Below are 16,052 nucleotides of genomic sequence, written 5' to 3'. Positions count from 1 at the left end.
ACTAAAATCAGAAAAATAGATCCTACTGCCTAAATGCCTTATGAATGAGATGGATCAGGTTCCTCCAGATCTAGCTCCTCATTCAGAGGTGGTTTCTCATGTTCTAGATATGGCTTCACTCTCTATCCATTCACTTTAAATTCGGCACCTGTCTCGATATTTTGTAATAATAATGTGCCATTATCAAATCATTTAATTACAGTGAATGGACCGTCCCATCTAGATCTAAGTTTTCCAGGAAACAGTTTTAGCCTTGAGTTGTACAACCAAACTTTTTGGGAGGGGTAAAAAGTTCTTCTACAAATATATTGATCATGAAATGCCTTCATTTTGGCTTTGTATATTCTGGAGTTCTCATAGGCTTCATTTCTAATCTCTTCCAATTCATGCAGTTCGAGGAGCCTCTCTGTTCCTGCCTCTTCCAGAGAGAGATTAAGTTTTCTGATAGCCCAGAGAGCTCTATGTTCAAGTTCTAGGGGTAGGTGGCAGGCCTTACCGTAGACCAGTCTATAAGGTGACATTCCCAAATGGGTCTTATAGGCGGTTCTGTATGCCCAAAGGGCGTCTGTAAGCTTTGTGGCCCAGTCTTTCCCATCAGGTTTAACAATCTTCATTAAGATTTTCTTAATCTCTCTATTGGATACCTCCACTTGCCCATTGGATTGAGGGTGATTTGGGGTAGTGAGCCTATGTTGGACTCCATACCTCTTTAATAATCTTTTGAAGTGCTGATTGTTAAAATGGGTTCCTCCAGCACTTATGATGGCTTGCGGACATCCAAACCTTGAGAAAAATGTTCTTGGACGAATTTTAAAACTATTTTGTGGTCATTTGATCTAGTAGGGATGGCCTCTACCCACCTAGAGACGTAGTCCACCCCAACTAATATGTACTCATAACCATATGAAGCAGGGAAAGGTCCTAAGAAGTCAATTCCCCATAGATCGAAAATTTCCACCTCTATAATGGGCTTTAGCAACATATGATCTTTTCTCTTAATATTGACTACAGCTTGGCATCTTAAACATCTTCTACAATATTCATAAGCATCTCTATGCAGTTGTGGCCAATAAAATCCGCATTGTAAACCTTTAAATGCAGTTATTTTGGAAGAATAATGTCCATCACAAAGTGATGAATGGCATGCTTCTAAAACACTCCACTGTTCTTCTTCTGGTATGCATCTTCTATAGATTTGGTCAATACCTAACCTAAATAGTTCAGGCTCGTTCCAGTAATAATACCGGATGTCTTTATAAAATTTCTTTCTATCCTCGTAAGTCCAGTCATCAGGAATTTGACCAGTCACCAAATAGTTCACTATGTGCGCATACCACAGTAATTTTTGGCCCTCTACTGCCAGGATATGCTCATCAGGAAATTCCTCAATAATAGCATTAGGTGAAGGAATGGATAGGCGAGATAAGTGATCAGAAGCACCATTATCAACACCTCTCCTATCCTTTATTTCTACATCAAATTCCTGCATAAGCAGGATCCACCTCATTAATCTGGGTTTTGTTTCCTTTTTACTCAACAAAAATTTAAGGGCAGCGTGATCAGAAAAAATAGTAACTAAACTACCTATTAAGTAACACCTAAACTTATTCAAACCAAAGATAATCGCAAGCAATTCCTTCTCAGTTGTAGAATAGTTCACCTGTGCATCGTCTAAGGTCTTGCTTGCATAATAGAGTGCGACCGGCTTCTTGTCCCTTCTTTGCCCCAAGACGGCTCCAACTGCATAATCTGAGGCATCACAAAAAATCTCAAAAGGCTGACTCCAATCAGGAGCCTGCAAAATGGGAGCCTTAATGAGGGCCTCCTTGATTAGCAAGAAAGCAGTTCTGGCAGGATCATCTAAAACAAACTCGACGTCTTTAGATAAAAGAGTGGTAAGAGGCTTTGCAATCTTGGCAAAGTCCTTGATGAAGCGTCGATAGAAGCCGGCGTGCCTGAGGAAGGCCCTAAGTGCCTTGATTTTGCTGGGTAGTGGAAGCCCCTTGATAACCTCTATTTTGGCTTGGTCCACCTCCAGCCCGTCCTTGCTGACCTTGTGACCCAACACGATCCCCTCCTCCACCATGAAGTGGCTTTTCTCCCAACTCAGTACCAATTTGTTTGCCTCGCATATCTGCAAAACTTTTTCCAAATTAGAGAGACATGACTCAAGTGTGTTTCCAAACACAGAAAAATCATCCATGAAAACCTCAAGACAATCACCTATAAGATCAGAAAACATTGCACTCATGCACCTTTGGAAGGTGGCTGGTGCATTGCACAATCCAAAAGGCATTCGCTTAAAAGCAAAAGTGCCTAGAGGACAGGTGAAAGTTGTCTTCTCTTGATCATGCTCGTGGATACTTATTTGGTTATAGCCAGAATATCCATCTAGAAAGCAATAAAACTTTTGTCCAGATAATTTTTCTAAAATCTGATCTATAAATGGTAGAGGATAGTGGTCTTTTTTAGTGGCTTCATTTAACTTCCTAAAATCTACACATACCCTCCAGCTAGAAGCAACTCTTGTTTGAATCTCCTCCCCCTTTTCATTTTTCTGAACAGTTATGCCAGACTTCTTTGGAACCACATGAATAGGGCTAACCCAAGGACTATCTGAAATTGGGTAAATAAATCTGCCTTAAGCCATTTTTTAATCTCTTGTGACACAACGTCATGAAGGTGTGGATTCAACCTTCTCTGATGTTGTACCTCTGGAGTTGAATTTTCGTTTGTGAAAACTCGATGCTGGCAAACTTGAGGGCTAATCCCTCTTATATCGTCTATAGTCCACCCCATTGCTTTCCTATGTCTAGCTAGAACTTCATTTAATTCTTTCTCTTGGAGTGCATTCAATGATGATGAAATGATCACTGGCAGAGAATTATTTGATCCCAAATAGATATATTTCAACGAAGATGGCAAAGGTTTAAGTTCCAAATCTCTAGATGCTATATTTTCTATGCAAGGTCGAAATGAGGTGTCATCTAATGGGTGATTATCCTCTATACAAGGGGTACTTTCTTCTATAGTAAATATGTCATAGGTGTCATAAGTAGATGAAGCACACTCTTGTTCTTCCAAAGTACAAGAATTTATATCCTTTAAGATTCCTACGGGAGCTTTCATAAGATCTGAAATCGGTAGCTCAACTTCTTCATTTCTTAACCTGAGCTTGATCTTTCCTTCTCCCCAATCTGCAATTGCCCTAGTTGTAGCAAGAAAAGGTCTCCCTAGGATAATTGGGGCATGATAAATATTGCCTAAAATTTTAACATCTGCAACAATGAAGTCTAATAGGAATGGGTGATTCTCCACTTTCATAATCACATCCATTAATTGTCCATGAGGCATTTTAATAGTTCCATCTGATAATTGAAGTTCCATATGTACTGGAGTTAACTCCCCAAATTTAAAAGCATCATACAGAGCTTTTGGCATTATATTTACACTCGCTCCCGAATCCAATGGAGCTCTACTAAATATCCTGCCCCTGATTTCACATTTAATTAGAGGTGCCCCTAGATCCTTCCTCTTTTTAGGCATCTCGCTACTCAAAATAGAGCTGATACTCTCAGACAACTAGATCCTTTTCACCTTCCTAGATGGGGTACATAAGTGCTTCACATATTTGGAATAATCAGGAATGTGTTGTATTGCCTCGAGGACTGGGATTTCAACAGTTGCCTCTTTCAAAAATTCCAAGAGTGGGGTTTCATTATTATTCTTCTTCTGATTCTGTAGAGCACTAGGGAATGGGATAGGTGGTTTATACTTTAAGGGATCAGGTTCATTCAAGAGATGTCCTTCTTCTTCTATTGGTACACTTCCCTGAATATTGGAATCCTCTCCTTGAATTTTATCATCTTCTAGAATAGTTATTTTTTTATCATAAGGGTCAGGTAATATTTTACCACTCCTAAGGTTGGAAATGGTGTGCATGATTTCAGGACCATCAGAAGAACTTGGTAATGAATTTTTATGGCAAGAAGATATCATAGGTTGCATGTGTTCACACCATGCCTCCTTGTGATATTCCTTGCCATTCACGTCCACAATGTCAACATCTATATTAAGTAAATTCTTAGGATTGATTTGGGCCTGAGTTGGAAATGGACCTGGCTTTTGGCTCAACTGATTTTCAACCGGAGTTGTACCTCTTTGCGGCGTTTGCTGATGTTGAGAGCCTTGCCCTTCCTTTATCATCTCCAGCTCCCTCTTGTGCATTTATGCTTGTTCCTCCATGAATTGCTGCATTTGCCTCTTGTCCTCATTCAGACTCTGTATGACCTGCATTAACATTTCATGAGTTTGATCTGAGTTAGTCTTGTAGGGTTGATAATACTGTCGAGGAGGTTGCAGTTCATTTTTTTGCTGGTATTGCTGATAAGTTGAGTGCCCTCCTTGGTGCCAATTCTGATTCATCGAGCTGCTTGCTTGATTCCAATGCTGGTTTCCCTGGATCCCTCTCTAATTCCATGTCCCTTGAGTTCCTCCTGGCTTCCCAATTGCATTTACCTGCATATCAAAATGGGAAACCTCTTCTACTTGGTTCACGTTAGCACCCCTTCCCCCATGCTCATGTTGTCCCATGCCTTCATGTTGAAAGGGGTTATTGGGAAGCTGAGATTGCAGTAAGTTACTGAACTTTTGGTTCATTTGCTCTACTGCTTTTCCCATTTCTCCCATTTGTCTTTCCAACCTGTCAAATTTAAATTCAGGTTCTACTGCTTTTATGCCTATGATTCCACCCTTCCTTGGTGCTACTCTCTCATAATCTTCCACCTCTTGCTGATATGCAAATTTCTCAGCTTTTTTATGCAAGAATGCAAGGGCCTCATCCTCATATATATCTGCAAATGATTCTCCACTAAGCATGTCTATTCTCCTCCTGTCTATTTCATTTAGGCCATCATAAAAAATCTGAGCCAAATCCCAAGATGATATGCTATGGTGGGGGCATTTTCTAAGCAATCCCATAAATCTCTCCCACGCCTCGGTGTATGTATCATTTACTTGCCTAAAGGCTCTTATCTCTCTCCCAAAGGAGTTAGTTCTAGAAACAGAATAGTATTTTTTAAAAAACACCTTCTCAATTTTACTCCAAGAACTGAAATTCATTCCTAAAGTTGTAAACCAATCTTTTGCCCTATCTTTTAAAGCAAGGGGGAACACTTTCATTCTTACAGCTTCTGTAGTTACCCTTGGAAAATTGCATATCTCACAAGCCTCATAGAATTTCTCCAAAAAATCATATGGCTCCTCGTTCACCTTTCCCATAAAATGAGGCAAAATTGAATATTGTTGGGCATCCATTTTAAACAAAACATCATCCCGGATAGGGGCTGAGATAGTAGTCAGAGAAGTTGGTTCTGAGGGAATTGTATAATCCCTCAGCCTTCTTCTTCCCTCTCCAGGAAAAATTCCAGGATGCCCTACATTGTTACCATGAGGATCCATAGGGCTATGTGCTTCGAATGAATCTTCCTTTGGGAAAGCAGGCCTAGGATTAGCAAGACCAATTTCTTCAAAACCTTCTAAATTTAGGATCTCCGCTAAAGGTGATTTTAGCTTTCGAGACCTCAAATTCATCAATCCCATGAATACACTTAAGAAGCTTAGGTATGTTATGCAAGTATCAATGGAATGATCCAATATTAAGATAAAAAATGATACCACAACAAATAAAAGGGAAATTTAGAAAAACATCAAGCACTTATATTTATAAATTTATCACTAACCAGATAAAATCGAATCCCTTGCCTTTGCCTTCCCGGCAATGGCGCCAAATGATAAACTAAATTTTGAGTGATTAAGATGCCTTAATTACTGTCATTGTGAAATTCAGATTATGCAATTCAATTTATAAATTTACCCCAATACTTATACGTATAGTGTGGATATCAGGGATCGTCCAAGAGAGGCTTAGTAGGTAATGAGATGTTCAATCTGATTAGTGGATTTTGAGCTGAAGTTGGGAGAGGAATATATAGGAGATAATAGGAGATAATAGGATTTCTTGATCTTGTCAAGAAGATCAAGAACCTCAGGATGGGTAAAAAGAAATTAGGATTGTATTTATGAGAAATCTATTTAGGCTTCTTGATCTTGAAATCAAGATCAAGAAGTCAGAAATAGAGTAGGGACTAAGATAATGTAAGTGGGAAGGATAATCTATATAGGAGCTGATTCAACTTTCTCAAGAGTTTTTAGGAGGTGTCTAATTTTTAAACTAGAAGGAAATAAAATCTATCTAATTTTTAGTTCATTTTTGTTTTCAGGGCTCAATATTCATCTCAATCAAAATCAGATTTGATTCCTAGAAAGGGCCAGAACATTTCGCCCAAGCCAAGGCGATTTAGAAGAATACAATCTAGAAATCAAGACCAGAAAATGCAATGAAATAAACTCAGAACCTTGTTTGATCCAAGAACTTCCTCCTCTGTCTGCTCAGCTGCGGATGGAAGACTCCAGAATGGGGAGAGAAAAGAAAAAAAAGGGTTTAAGTACCTTGGGTGAAAGGGTAAAGTCCTTTCCCGTTTGCCCTTGGTCGTCCCTTCATTACAAAAGTTCTAGCAATTTTCTAGCAATTTCCACCGTTGGATTGAAAGTATATGAAGTGAAAAACCCACGATCAAAATTTGAGCATGATCCAACGGTGGAGTTGCGAGATATGAGGGTTCGAAGTGGGCTGTCTCCCCACTTTACTATTTTCTCTCTCCTCTGCCTCCTCGTGTTCTGTGCTCGTTTTGGCTCTTCTTTCTCCGAATTTTTTTTTCCAAATTCCTCCAATTTCCTGCTGAAACCTATCATCTAAAATATTTTGACTCAAATAAGCCTTTTGTCAAATGTATAAATATATTCTGATATCAAAATGTCCAGGAAGAATACCCAAAGAAAATCAGAAAAATCATATACTCACCAAATTAACTTCATTTTGATTTAGTGCTCAATAAGTGGTTCTAATGCAGATAAATAATAATTCCATATGAGAATATGCATTTAAATCACTTAATACCCCTAGATAACACACATTTATATCATTTTACAACTGAATTATGTGTTATCACTATCTAGCCTCACTCATATGATGACTATGGCTGGTCCCGTAGCCATTAGTGTGGCGACACTAAGGATAGATAGTGTGTGCTCTTTAGTGGAAAGAGTTCACTGAATTGATCCGTACGAATCCCTGAATGGTATTATACCGAACTGTCAATCAGGTTGATTCACGTCACGGTTGTGTAAGTGGTCCTTAGACCTGAGACGCCAAAGACATCTTGTGGACGGACGGTTGTACTTTGGCTATGGCCAACGAGTCTCTAATCATGGGATTCTAAACGGTCTTAGTTCGGGTGCATCAAGAAGTACACGAAGGCGATTGAGTGGTCAAGATGGGATCATCCACCCTCGGTATAAGAGATGACAGCTCAAGGAAGACGATGCAACGAAGTCCTTGGCCAAGGCAGTGAAATGTCGGAGAAGAGTTCTCCGAGGATTTCCGAATGCATCAATACTAACTCAGATGATTGATTAGGGTTTAAAAGTTGACCATACCCTAAGTGGTCCAAGGAGCGTCAAGTGGATGAGGGATTATACATACACGGTAACCGATGACGAACAGGTTCCATGAAATAAGTCGATACACACTCCTTTGTATCTTCTAGGACACAAGGTGTAGCTTGGCACCCCACGTGTCGGAGTCTCGACCTTTTGATTGGGTTAAATCGATCTGACGTTAATTAATCTATATGATGATATAGTTAATTAATTTGGAAGGCCAATAAAGGTTATTGGGCCGCTGGAGTCGTTAACTAGAATGATACATGAGCCTAGAAGGTCACACGCAAATGGTCTTTTGGACGTTGGAAGATATACTTAAGTTTTGGGGGTTTTTATGAAAAATACCCACTTAGTATAAATAGGGGAAGGCCTTGAATGAAATTCACCCAGGCCAGAATTGTTCAGGGGCCTTTCCCCTTCTTCTCCACTCTCCCCACACCCCTCTCCATCCATGATGTGATCAGGATGACGTAACGACACCGACGGAGAAAGAATGGAGCTCGTCAACGAGAAGGAGGAGATCCGATGTGCTGAGGACCGCGTGGATACGTCTAGAGGCTGCACACTTGAGCAACTCGACTCGTCTCACTCCGAGATCTAAGAAATCACGAATGAGATTCGTGCAAGGTACATCGTTTTAATGGTTTTTGTCGATGTCGTTTGATTCGCAAAGAGTCTTCCGCTGCACATCGTTTTGTTCTGTTCATCCATCTCAAGGCCTATAGAACCCAACATACCCGCCTTCATCAGATGTCATCATTGAGGAGAGCGACGGGTACGACAGTCAAGCGAGAGGTAGCAATGTTCCTACCTCTCGTTCTCCATGCAATACCCCACTCGCAGGGGCCTGCCATGCTTTGACAGGGTACGCCGCGTGCCAAGAGCTGGCAAGCCCAAGTTCCCAACATGATGGCAATAGTGAGTCGCCTGAGAGAGATGCTACCAAGTGGAGTATATGTATGAGGAGGTACGAGAGCATACCACATAGTTTGTAAGGGCATCCGCTGTTTGGTTTCCCTCACGCAGCTGATGACGGATGCTGGTCAAGCGAGGGCGACACCGCATGATGTCATTCCATACGCTCTAAAGACATCACTAGGAGTATGAACTTGCTGGGTCACCAACAATTGTGAGTCTGATCCTACGATGATATTTTGGAGGTTTTGCTCCTCGCAAAGGAGCAATCCATAATGAATTGCCATTGTCTCACCTGCTGTGTTAGTTTGTACTCCATAAAGAATACTCCTTGTGTGATTCTCAAAGAATACTGCCTCCTCTAGCTGGGCCTGGATTCCCTTTGGATACACCATCCACATTCAACTTTAGAATGCCTTTTGGCAGTGGGTACGAATGGACAATCTGGATTCGATTGGTGATGGGGATCGAAGTCACCGAAATGCCCCAGGTGCAAACAAGGTCGCAGGTAAGGGCGGAGATATGGGCAAGGGGTGGTACAAGGTGATGTGTTCGCCCTAGCCATTGCTTGATGAATCTCATAATCTCTAGTGCCCCCATAGGAGTCCCTACAAAATGAGAAGAATTTCTCCCCTTCAATATCTACCATAGTAAGTAAGCTACAATGATGTGTAGATAAGGGTGTCGTTTAAAGTGTGTTGATGAGATAAATATCTTGTCAAAACACTTTAATAGTGGTCGAGGAGTTTGTATGCGTAAGAGCGGGCATGAAGGATGAGTAAATTGGCTCCAACACTCTATAGCAATCTCACTATGGAAGAAAATGTGATCCATAGTCTCTAACTGAGGAGAGACAGGGCAATAATGACATTGCAAACTGAGGGAGTGACCGATAAGGCTCACCCAATCATCAGTAGGGAGGCCACGATGCATGAATCTTCAGAGGAAAAATGAGACATGGGTGTAAGGTCCTACATGGAAAGATGAGAAACAAACTTGAAGGATGTAAGGTCTATTTTCTATCCTCAGGAATATGAAACCAATTGGTATATCACCTCCGCAGGAATATCCCAATTCACATTATACTGGTAAAATTGGCATCCCTCACAATTCCTTGATTCGTGGAGAGGCTTTTTGTGAACTTCATGTGGTCTCTTGGTATAAAGAGCTCAAACCACCACTGGCATGTCCATGGACAAACAAAGAGTGTCTAGTGATCAAGTGTCCCCAACAATCGTGATACATGGTTCAAAAGAAGCTAGTATGGCCTTTGTTGGCCATGAGCTCCATGTCGGGACTCTTTATATTGCCCAAGTATGGCAAGTGGGCTCACTGTGAAGTTGATATTAACGGTCCTAAATAATGAAATACTTGGAAACACCACTAGCTAGAGTTATCCACGACGATCAGTTCATAAGTTAGCCATGGCACAATTAGAGCATGGTATGATTTTTGGTTGGCAGCTACCTTCTTACAAAGCCACCCTAGGTTTGTTAACAATAATTTCCAGTTGATGGTAGCTTAGTTAATGACATGTAACATGAGAATCCTATGGGGGAAAAATGGACTCTCGTTAGAATCCTTAGTAGAGGATATGGATACTAAACTAGGGTCCATATTTGACCATCCTAAATGGACACTCATGTTTGATTTGAGTAACTCTAACAATTACTCATGGGATCACTTTTGAGAGAAAATCCCTTTGCGCGCTTGCGGTCTTCACATATGGTACCCATCAGTTATCCCTGGTGTCACCTTACCTTTGAGGTTTACACAACATGGAATATCCCATTATCATCAAGTGATGAGTATTGGTCATCATAGCTCACAATGTCACTGTTGGCCCAACTTTCCACATGCCGAATCTATGTAACAGTTCTTTTTCCATATTGAGTGCCAGTGCCAAATTTTCTGTGCATTGACGATAAATACTTTGTAACCCCCTACTTTGATACCGCTAGAGTATTTTGATAAAATATTTATGATATCAATAGGATTTAAGCTTAGACCTTCTGTATACATCACCATAGTGTACATACTATGGGAGATTTACAAATAGAAAACTTTTCTCATTTCGCAGGTTCGCTGGTCAGCGGCATGGTATCATGCAATGCACTCAACCAAAAAAAATGTGGAACTAAAAATTAATAGAGAAACCAGGTTGATCATGAATTCATCCATTTTTTAATACTTTAGTCCTTTGAAGATGGCTTGATTTTTTACTGTATGGTCAATAGATCAAAAAAATTTCTTTGATATGAAAATTTACTTATTGAATATCATGTTACCTGATAGTCTTTTAAATTTTAGTTTAAACAGACTTCAAAAAACCTTTGAAATGATGAGGTCGACGCTCGAATATATGATTTGGTCAATATTGACAGAATATTTTAGAGGAGAAAGCATGGTGTAATAATTTGATTTTTGAGCTGAAAATAAAACTATAACACATGGTGTAAAAGTTTGATCAATTTGATAAATACATATTTAAATGATCTTGCCTATGTCATTGTGTTATTCATTTAATCATTTAATGGAATTGAGTTGTCAGAATGATATTGTGGTTTTCTGGATTTTTGAGTTTTTTATGGAAATTTATGATGTTACATTTATGAAGGAAATGATATTAGAAGTCAGAAAATATATTTGAATTTATTTAAATATTTTAAATGAAAATTTGACTTTTCACTCCTAGAATTGTGTGTCACGCTGCCAATCCGCCATACAACTTAGATGGTTAAGATTGCTCCAAATTCTAATGATAAAATCTGATGATCCATGAGTTTGTGGCTGAAATTTTGGGGGTAGTTCCATCTTTTCCTCATCTATCCATCTATCATCCTGTATTTATAAATAAAGTTCCCCATCCTTTTAAAAAAGGCGGCCTTCGATTTTTTTTTCTTATTACGATTATTGGTGGTTGGCTAACTCAAAATCTCGTTTGGGTCTGTTCTTGCCTGCCAAAAACAAAGGATTGAAGGAGTGATGTTCATATCAAGATTTTGTAAATAAAAAAACACCACTTGACCCATGGGCACATGATGATAAGTTTAGTGTGATCTTCATATTTTTCCAAATCATGTCTTCATCCTTTTTCCTAGGGTATGATCACCAATAACCTAGGTTTTCACCATCATGCACGTTACCTCCAACTCTGCATCTCATCGGCACTTATGCACCTCCATCTCCATCACTCGTCCTTGTTCTGTTTCTCATTGACGCATATCCACCATCATCTTCGTCCCAATCAGTGGCCATATCACTTTCATCTGCGCCACTTCACCCACATCCATTCCCATAAACCATCACTTGATGCTCCCAAAGCGTCGGCTAAGGTATTTTAATTGTTATTTTCAATCATATAAGTTTATTTAATGTTAGTTTAAATTATTATATAAATTTGAAATAAATGAGGTTAAATGGTATTAATATTTTCTGACATTCCTATAATTATTTTTTAAATTAATCTTCACTAGTTTGTTTTCATTAAATTAGAGTTAATTCCTAAAGTAAAAATGGAACTAAAATTAAAAAATAAAGTTAAAATTTACTTATTCAATACTTGCTCCCTATGGACTCGACTCGTAGTCGCTCTATGCTCGTATGGAAAATCATAGATATTCTTTATAAACCAGATGCCTTAAACATCATATTTTACCCTTTCTTGTAAATAAGATTTTAAGGACATTTCACCAATAATTTTGTAAGACTCATCATCCTTGAATGAAATCATTGCATTTGCACTTTTTCATTAGTTGAGGAAAAATTATTGTAAATTTTGGACATTGGTCATCTTATTTAAATTTCTATCATATGCTTAACTTTTGAGGTTAAGCATGTACCTAACTTATTTTGTTAGCTTTATTCAGTTGAAGGGAACATGAAGAAGTGAAGAGAAGAAATAATTTTTAAAATTATTTATTGCACTATGATATTAATATAATAATTTTGATAATTAAGAAATAAATTGACTATTTTGTCTCTGTATTTAATAAATAATTAAATCATTTATATTTTTTGATCTCTAGAACTAGGTTTGACTATCTTAAAGAATATTGCATGTGATTCTATGGAATATACTGTTGTTATGTTCCATTTATAATTAAAAATTTTGTTTTTATTTTGTTCTCAGTATTTTTCCAGAATGGTCTCCAACCAAGAGATGGATCCCTATTCTATGAAAGCTTCCAGAAACATTTGCTTGTTGCATCTTATTTTGGTCGTATTATTTTTTCTTGAACAAATGCGTTAAAAACGACAAAAAGAAATGTCTTTGAATAGTAAAGCGTAGCAGGAATGCTGGACCATCAAATTGGCAGAAGACTGGCTCGAATTATACTCTTGCTCTTTTGGCAACATAGGCAAATGTATTTCCTAAATAATCCTCATAAAGATTAGTTTATCTTCCAAATACATGCTCTTTATTCCAGGTGGACGAGATATCTTATAAACATAACATCATCAAATGTCAAGAGGAAGCAGGGATTCGATCATCCATCTCCTGTAGGTATATTCTTAAATGCACATGAACCCCCATTAACAAATCTAGTTGGGTTTTATCTTAAAATACATGATTATCCAATGCCTGAAAAATTGTTTCCCATTTTCCAATATTTGTTTCTCATTATGACTGTTCCAGGTAAATGACTGTTCCAGATATAATATATTGATAACTTTTGAAAAAAATATTATAAATATTTCACGCAAGTATAATCTTTATTGTATGATCCCATTTCATTGAAATTTATTGGATTTTATGACTAGCTTGTACAGAAGTAAATTTCTCACATTCCAAATTTCATTAGAGCTCTTATAATTGTTTACAAAATAAGAATCGGGGCCATAAACATATTTCGTCACCGAAATACTCAATTCTCCAGGAGAAAATGCCCCTGCATGAAACCAGAAACATAAGTTCGCTGGCGCTAAACGAAAGAAGATGACATGATTTGATCATATAAAGGATACCCATGAATTTGACATTGGAATTGCTGGTCACCGAAACCCACGAAGATTCTTAGAATGAACCAAGATTGCACCTAGCCCTTCAGCCAGCAACCCTAATTGCCCCTATTTCTCCTACCTTGGAGCTCTTGTGCTACAAATAAGAAAGATCTAGTGAGAGAAAAGAAAGAACAGGATGGCGGATTCGCACTGACATTACAGTACCTTGCTCTTCTTTGGCTTGTAAACGTTAGAGACCTCATCAGCCCTATCGTGCTGCTTCCTTTTCTACGCAACAAGGAAGAACACAGGTAAGAAAGTACATCAAAACCCTAATCATCCATATCATCAGAGACCAACCACCAATTACCTTAACCTTATCTTCCACTTCTTTAGAGAGACTACCATCAAGACCAGCCCGCCCATCATTCCTCTCTCTCTTCTCCTTGCGCCGGCTTCTGTGCTTCTTTCTATCTCTGTCCTTGTCTTTCGGCTCTGCTGTCGCTCTCCCGCTGACCGTCGGTCTCCCTCTCTCCTCCTGAAGAGAGGAAATTCAGTTCTCTGGTTCCATTCTTTTTCTAGAGAGATGAAGAGACACGAGTTTAAGATTCTCACTTGGGGCAGCTCTGTTGCAGCCGTCTCCCAGAAGCAAAAGGCCTCCCTCAGATGGTCCATGTCAAAGGGTCGGATAATGGGTCGGGCCTCGGCTTCGGCGCTCGTCTCCAGGAGCTGGCCCAGCTCCATCCCTTCGCCCTTCCTGATCTCTGTCTCTCCAACAACCCTATGAAGGTATCTGGTCTCCGATATCGCGACAGGCAGGTCCCGTTGGCAGAAGAACCCATGGTAGCCTAGCAGCTTGTAGTGGCCCAGAAGGTCCACTGCCCCAGTCAGCTCCTTTGGGCCTGAGTGAGAAAAAGAGCAGCCCAAAATCAAAAATAGAATAAGAACTTCTGTACTAAATCTGCGGCCAGTTCTTCAATTTTGTTTCTACGTCATTTCTGCTCTCTGTATTCAAATAATAAAGAAAATGCTGAAGCGTCGAGGACCTAACTAAAGTTAGAAAGAGTCATTCTAAGTTTGAAAAGAAGGTCAAACTCTAGGGTTCCTGTAATGAAATATGAGAGCTGGTGGAAATTAGGAACAAAAAAGGGTGAGGTATATTAGAGACACCTAAAATACCGCTTAGTTAGAGCCCTGATTTGAACTTAATTAGGCTAGCCAAGAATTTGGGAGAGAGAATGGTTTTAAAAATGTTGAATTTTGTTCACCTCTTCCAAACTTCCTCCGCTCTGGCTCCATCACATCATTTTCACACCTGAGAAAAGGGCCTCTAGTCAATAATCCGAAATAGCAAATCGGATGGCAGGTACCAAAAGAACCTTTCAGCAATTTACTATATAAAAATTGGAAAAAATGGACACCATAAAACTTATCAGTTTGATCCAAAAAGAGTTAAATAAAGGGATAATTATAATCTTGTTTTCTAGAAACCAAGCGTTGCTATAGCATGAGAACGATCTAGGAAAAAATTTCACAAAATAACTCGATTGACCTGAAGTTATAAATAAAGAAAAGGCTCAGAAAAAAACCGTTCTACCCTAGGTTTTCGTTACGCTATGCCAGTGCCTGACAAAAGCAAGAAGAGGACAATAAAATCGATCAGATTATAAGTAATTCACATAAACAAGGAGATAGTAAATAAAGATCCAAATAACAAAAGAGGAAACGTGAATAATCTCCGGAGAAAAAGGAAGAATGAAACACAAGTTCCCAATCAGCAGGCAAGCAAGACAAGAGGAATTTTAACAAACCCACAAAGGAAGCGCAAGAAAATGCGACCATTTTAAAAGACTCATGTAACATGAAGTCAAAACTTCCGAGTCGACGTGATCGCACCATTCGATTTGACACACTTTCAACAAGAAAAACAACCCAGAAGACAATTAAAATCAACGACAAGAGATTTTACCAGAAAGAAAGGTGACTCCACGCAAATTTGTTCCCAAGTAACTATGATCCGCGAATGAACCCTAATCGTCGTCCGCGCCTCGCCACCGTCGAAACCGAACGATGAACATTGATTCAACCGCTAAACCGGCAGATCAGAACCCTAATTTACGTTCACGAAGGAGATGGGCGGCGAGAACCAGCGACGATGCCTTCGCCGTACGTCGAAGCCTGGGGACGACGTCGACCAGAGCGGGAGAAAGTCGCATACAATAGGCTGGTGAGGGGAACGAAAACCGCATAAGTTGATTCAGATAGTGGTTTAGACTTTAGACTCTTTAACCCATATTTGAGTAATTAAATATGCTCAGGCCCATTTTGACCTAATAATTAATAGTTCATTTTTACAGCTGATAGTATCATTTTTCTGATTGAATAATATATTTTATAAGATCAGGGATAGGTTAGTCATGGCTATGATTTATATATGAAGCTTAGATCCATGATTTATATTTGCCCTCAAAAGTCACATCCATGATTAAAAAAAACTATTTTCAGTTTTGATGTAGCTGAATGGTTCTTCGAAGGGATTAACAGATACCTGAGACCTCGGAAGAGTTTGCGTACTCGGAAAACCCGGTCGCCAGAATAATTTGAGGACTATACTTTTTTTTGAAATTTAA

General features: G+C 39.1%; 1 protein-coding gene across 2 annotated transcripts; it reads right to left on the bottom strand.

Annotated features, from left to right (window-relative positions):
* Nucleotides 1-13,250: 13,250 nt before the first annotated feature.
* On the bottom strand, nt 13,251-15,680 carry LOC144703862 (mediator of RNA polymerase II transcription subunit 19a-like). 2 transcript variants are annotated; one of them, XM_078576137.1, is made up of 7 exons: nt 15,392-15,677; nt 14,691-14,737; nt 14,038-14,324; nt 13,793-13,960; nt 13,648-13,710; nt 13,447-13,576; nt 13,251-13,370 (listed from the first exon to the last, which is right to left on the bottom strand). In XM_078576137.1, exons 2-6 carry the CDS (start codon nt 14,719-14,721, stop codon nt 13,526-13,528), a joined length of 600 nt encoding a protein of 199 aa, XP_078432263.1. In that variant the 5' UTR covers nt 14,722-14,737; nt 15,392-15,677; the 3' UTR covers nt 13,251-13,370; nt 13,447-13,525. The 2 variants fall into 2 exon arrangements, with proteins under 2 accessions (XP_078432263.1, XP_078432264.1); XM_078576138.1 differs by lacking the exons at nt 13,251-13,370; nt 13,447-13,576 and having other exon boundaries at nt 13,653-13,705; nt 15,392-15,680.
* Between the last annotated feature and the right edge of the window lie 372 nt (nt 15,681-16,052).

This window comes from Wolffia australiana, chromosome 5 (assembly GCF_029677425.1).
Source record: "Wolffia australiana isolate 7733 chromosome 5, ASM2967742v1".
Lineage (NCBI taxonomy): Eukaryota > Viridiplantae > Streptophyta > Magnoliopsida > Alismatales > Araceae > Wolffia > Wolffia australiana.
This window is presented reverse-complemented; position numbering and strand designations above follow the sequence as displayed.

Bases quoted from the DNA above. Each gene is read 5' to 3' on its own strand.
- LOC144703862 (XM_078576137.1), bottom strand. From the start codon at position 14,721: ATGGAGCCAGAGCGGAGGAAGTTTGGAAGAG. The intron at 14,325-14,690 runs GTGAACAAAATT...TTTCTCACTCAG, and splicing joins GCGGAGGAAGTTTGGAAGAG to GCCCAAAGGAGCTGACTGGG. The intron at 13,961-14,037 runs GTGAGAATCTTA...TCCTCTCTTCAG, and splicing joins CTGCAACAGAGCTGCCCCAA to GAGGAGAGAGGGAGACCGAC.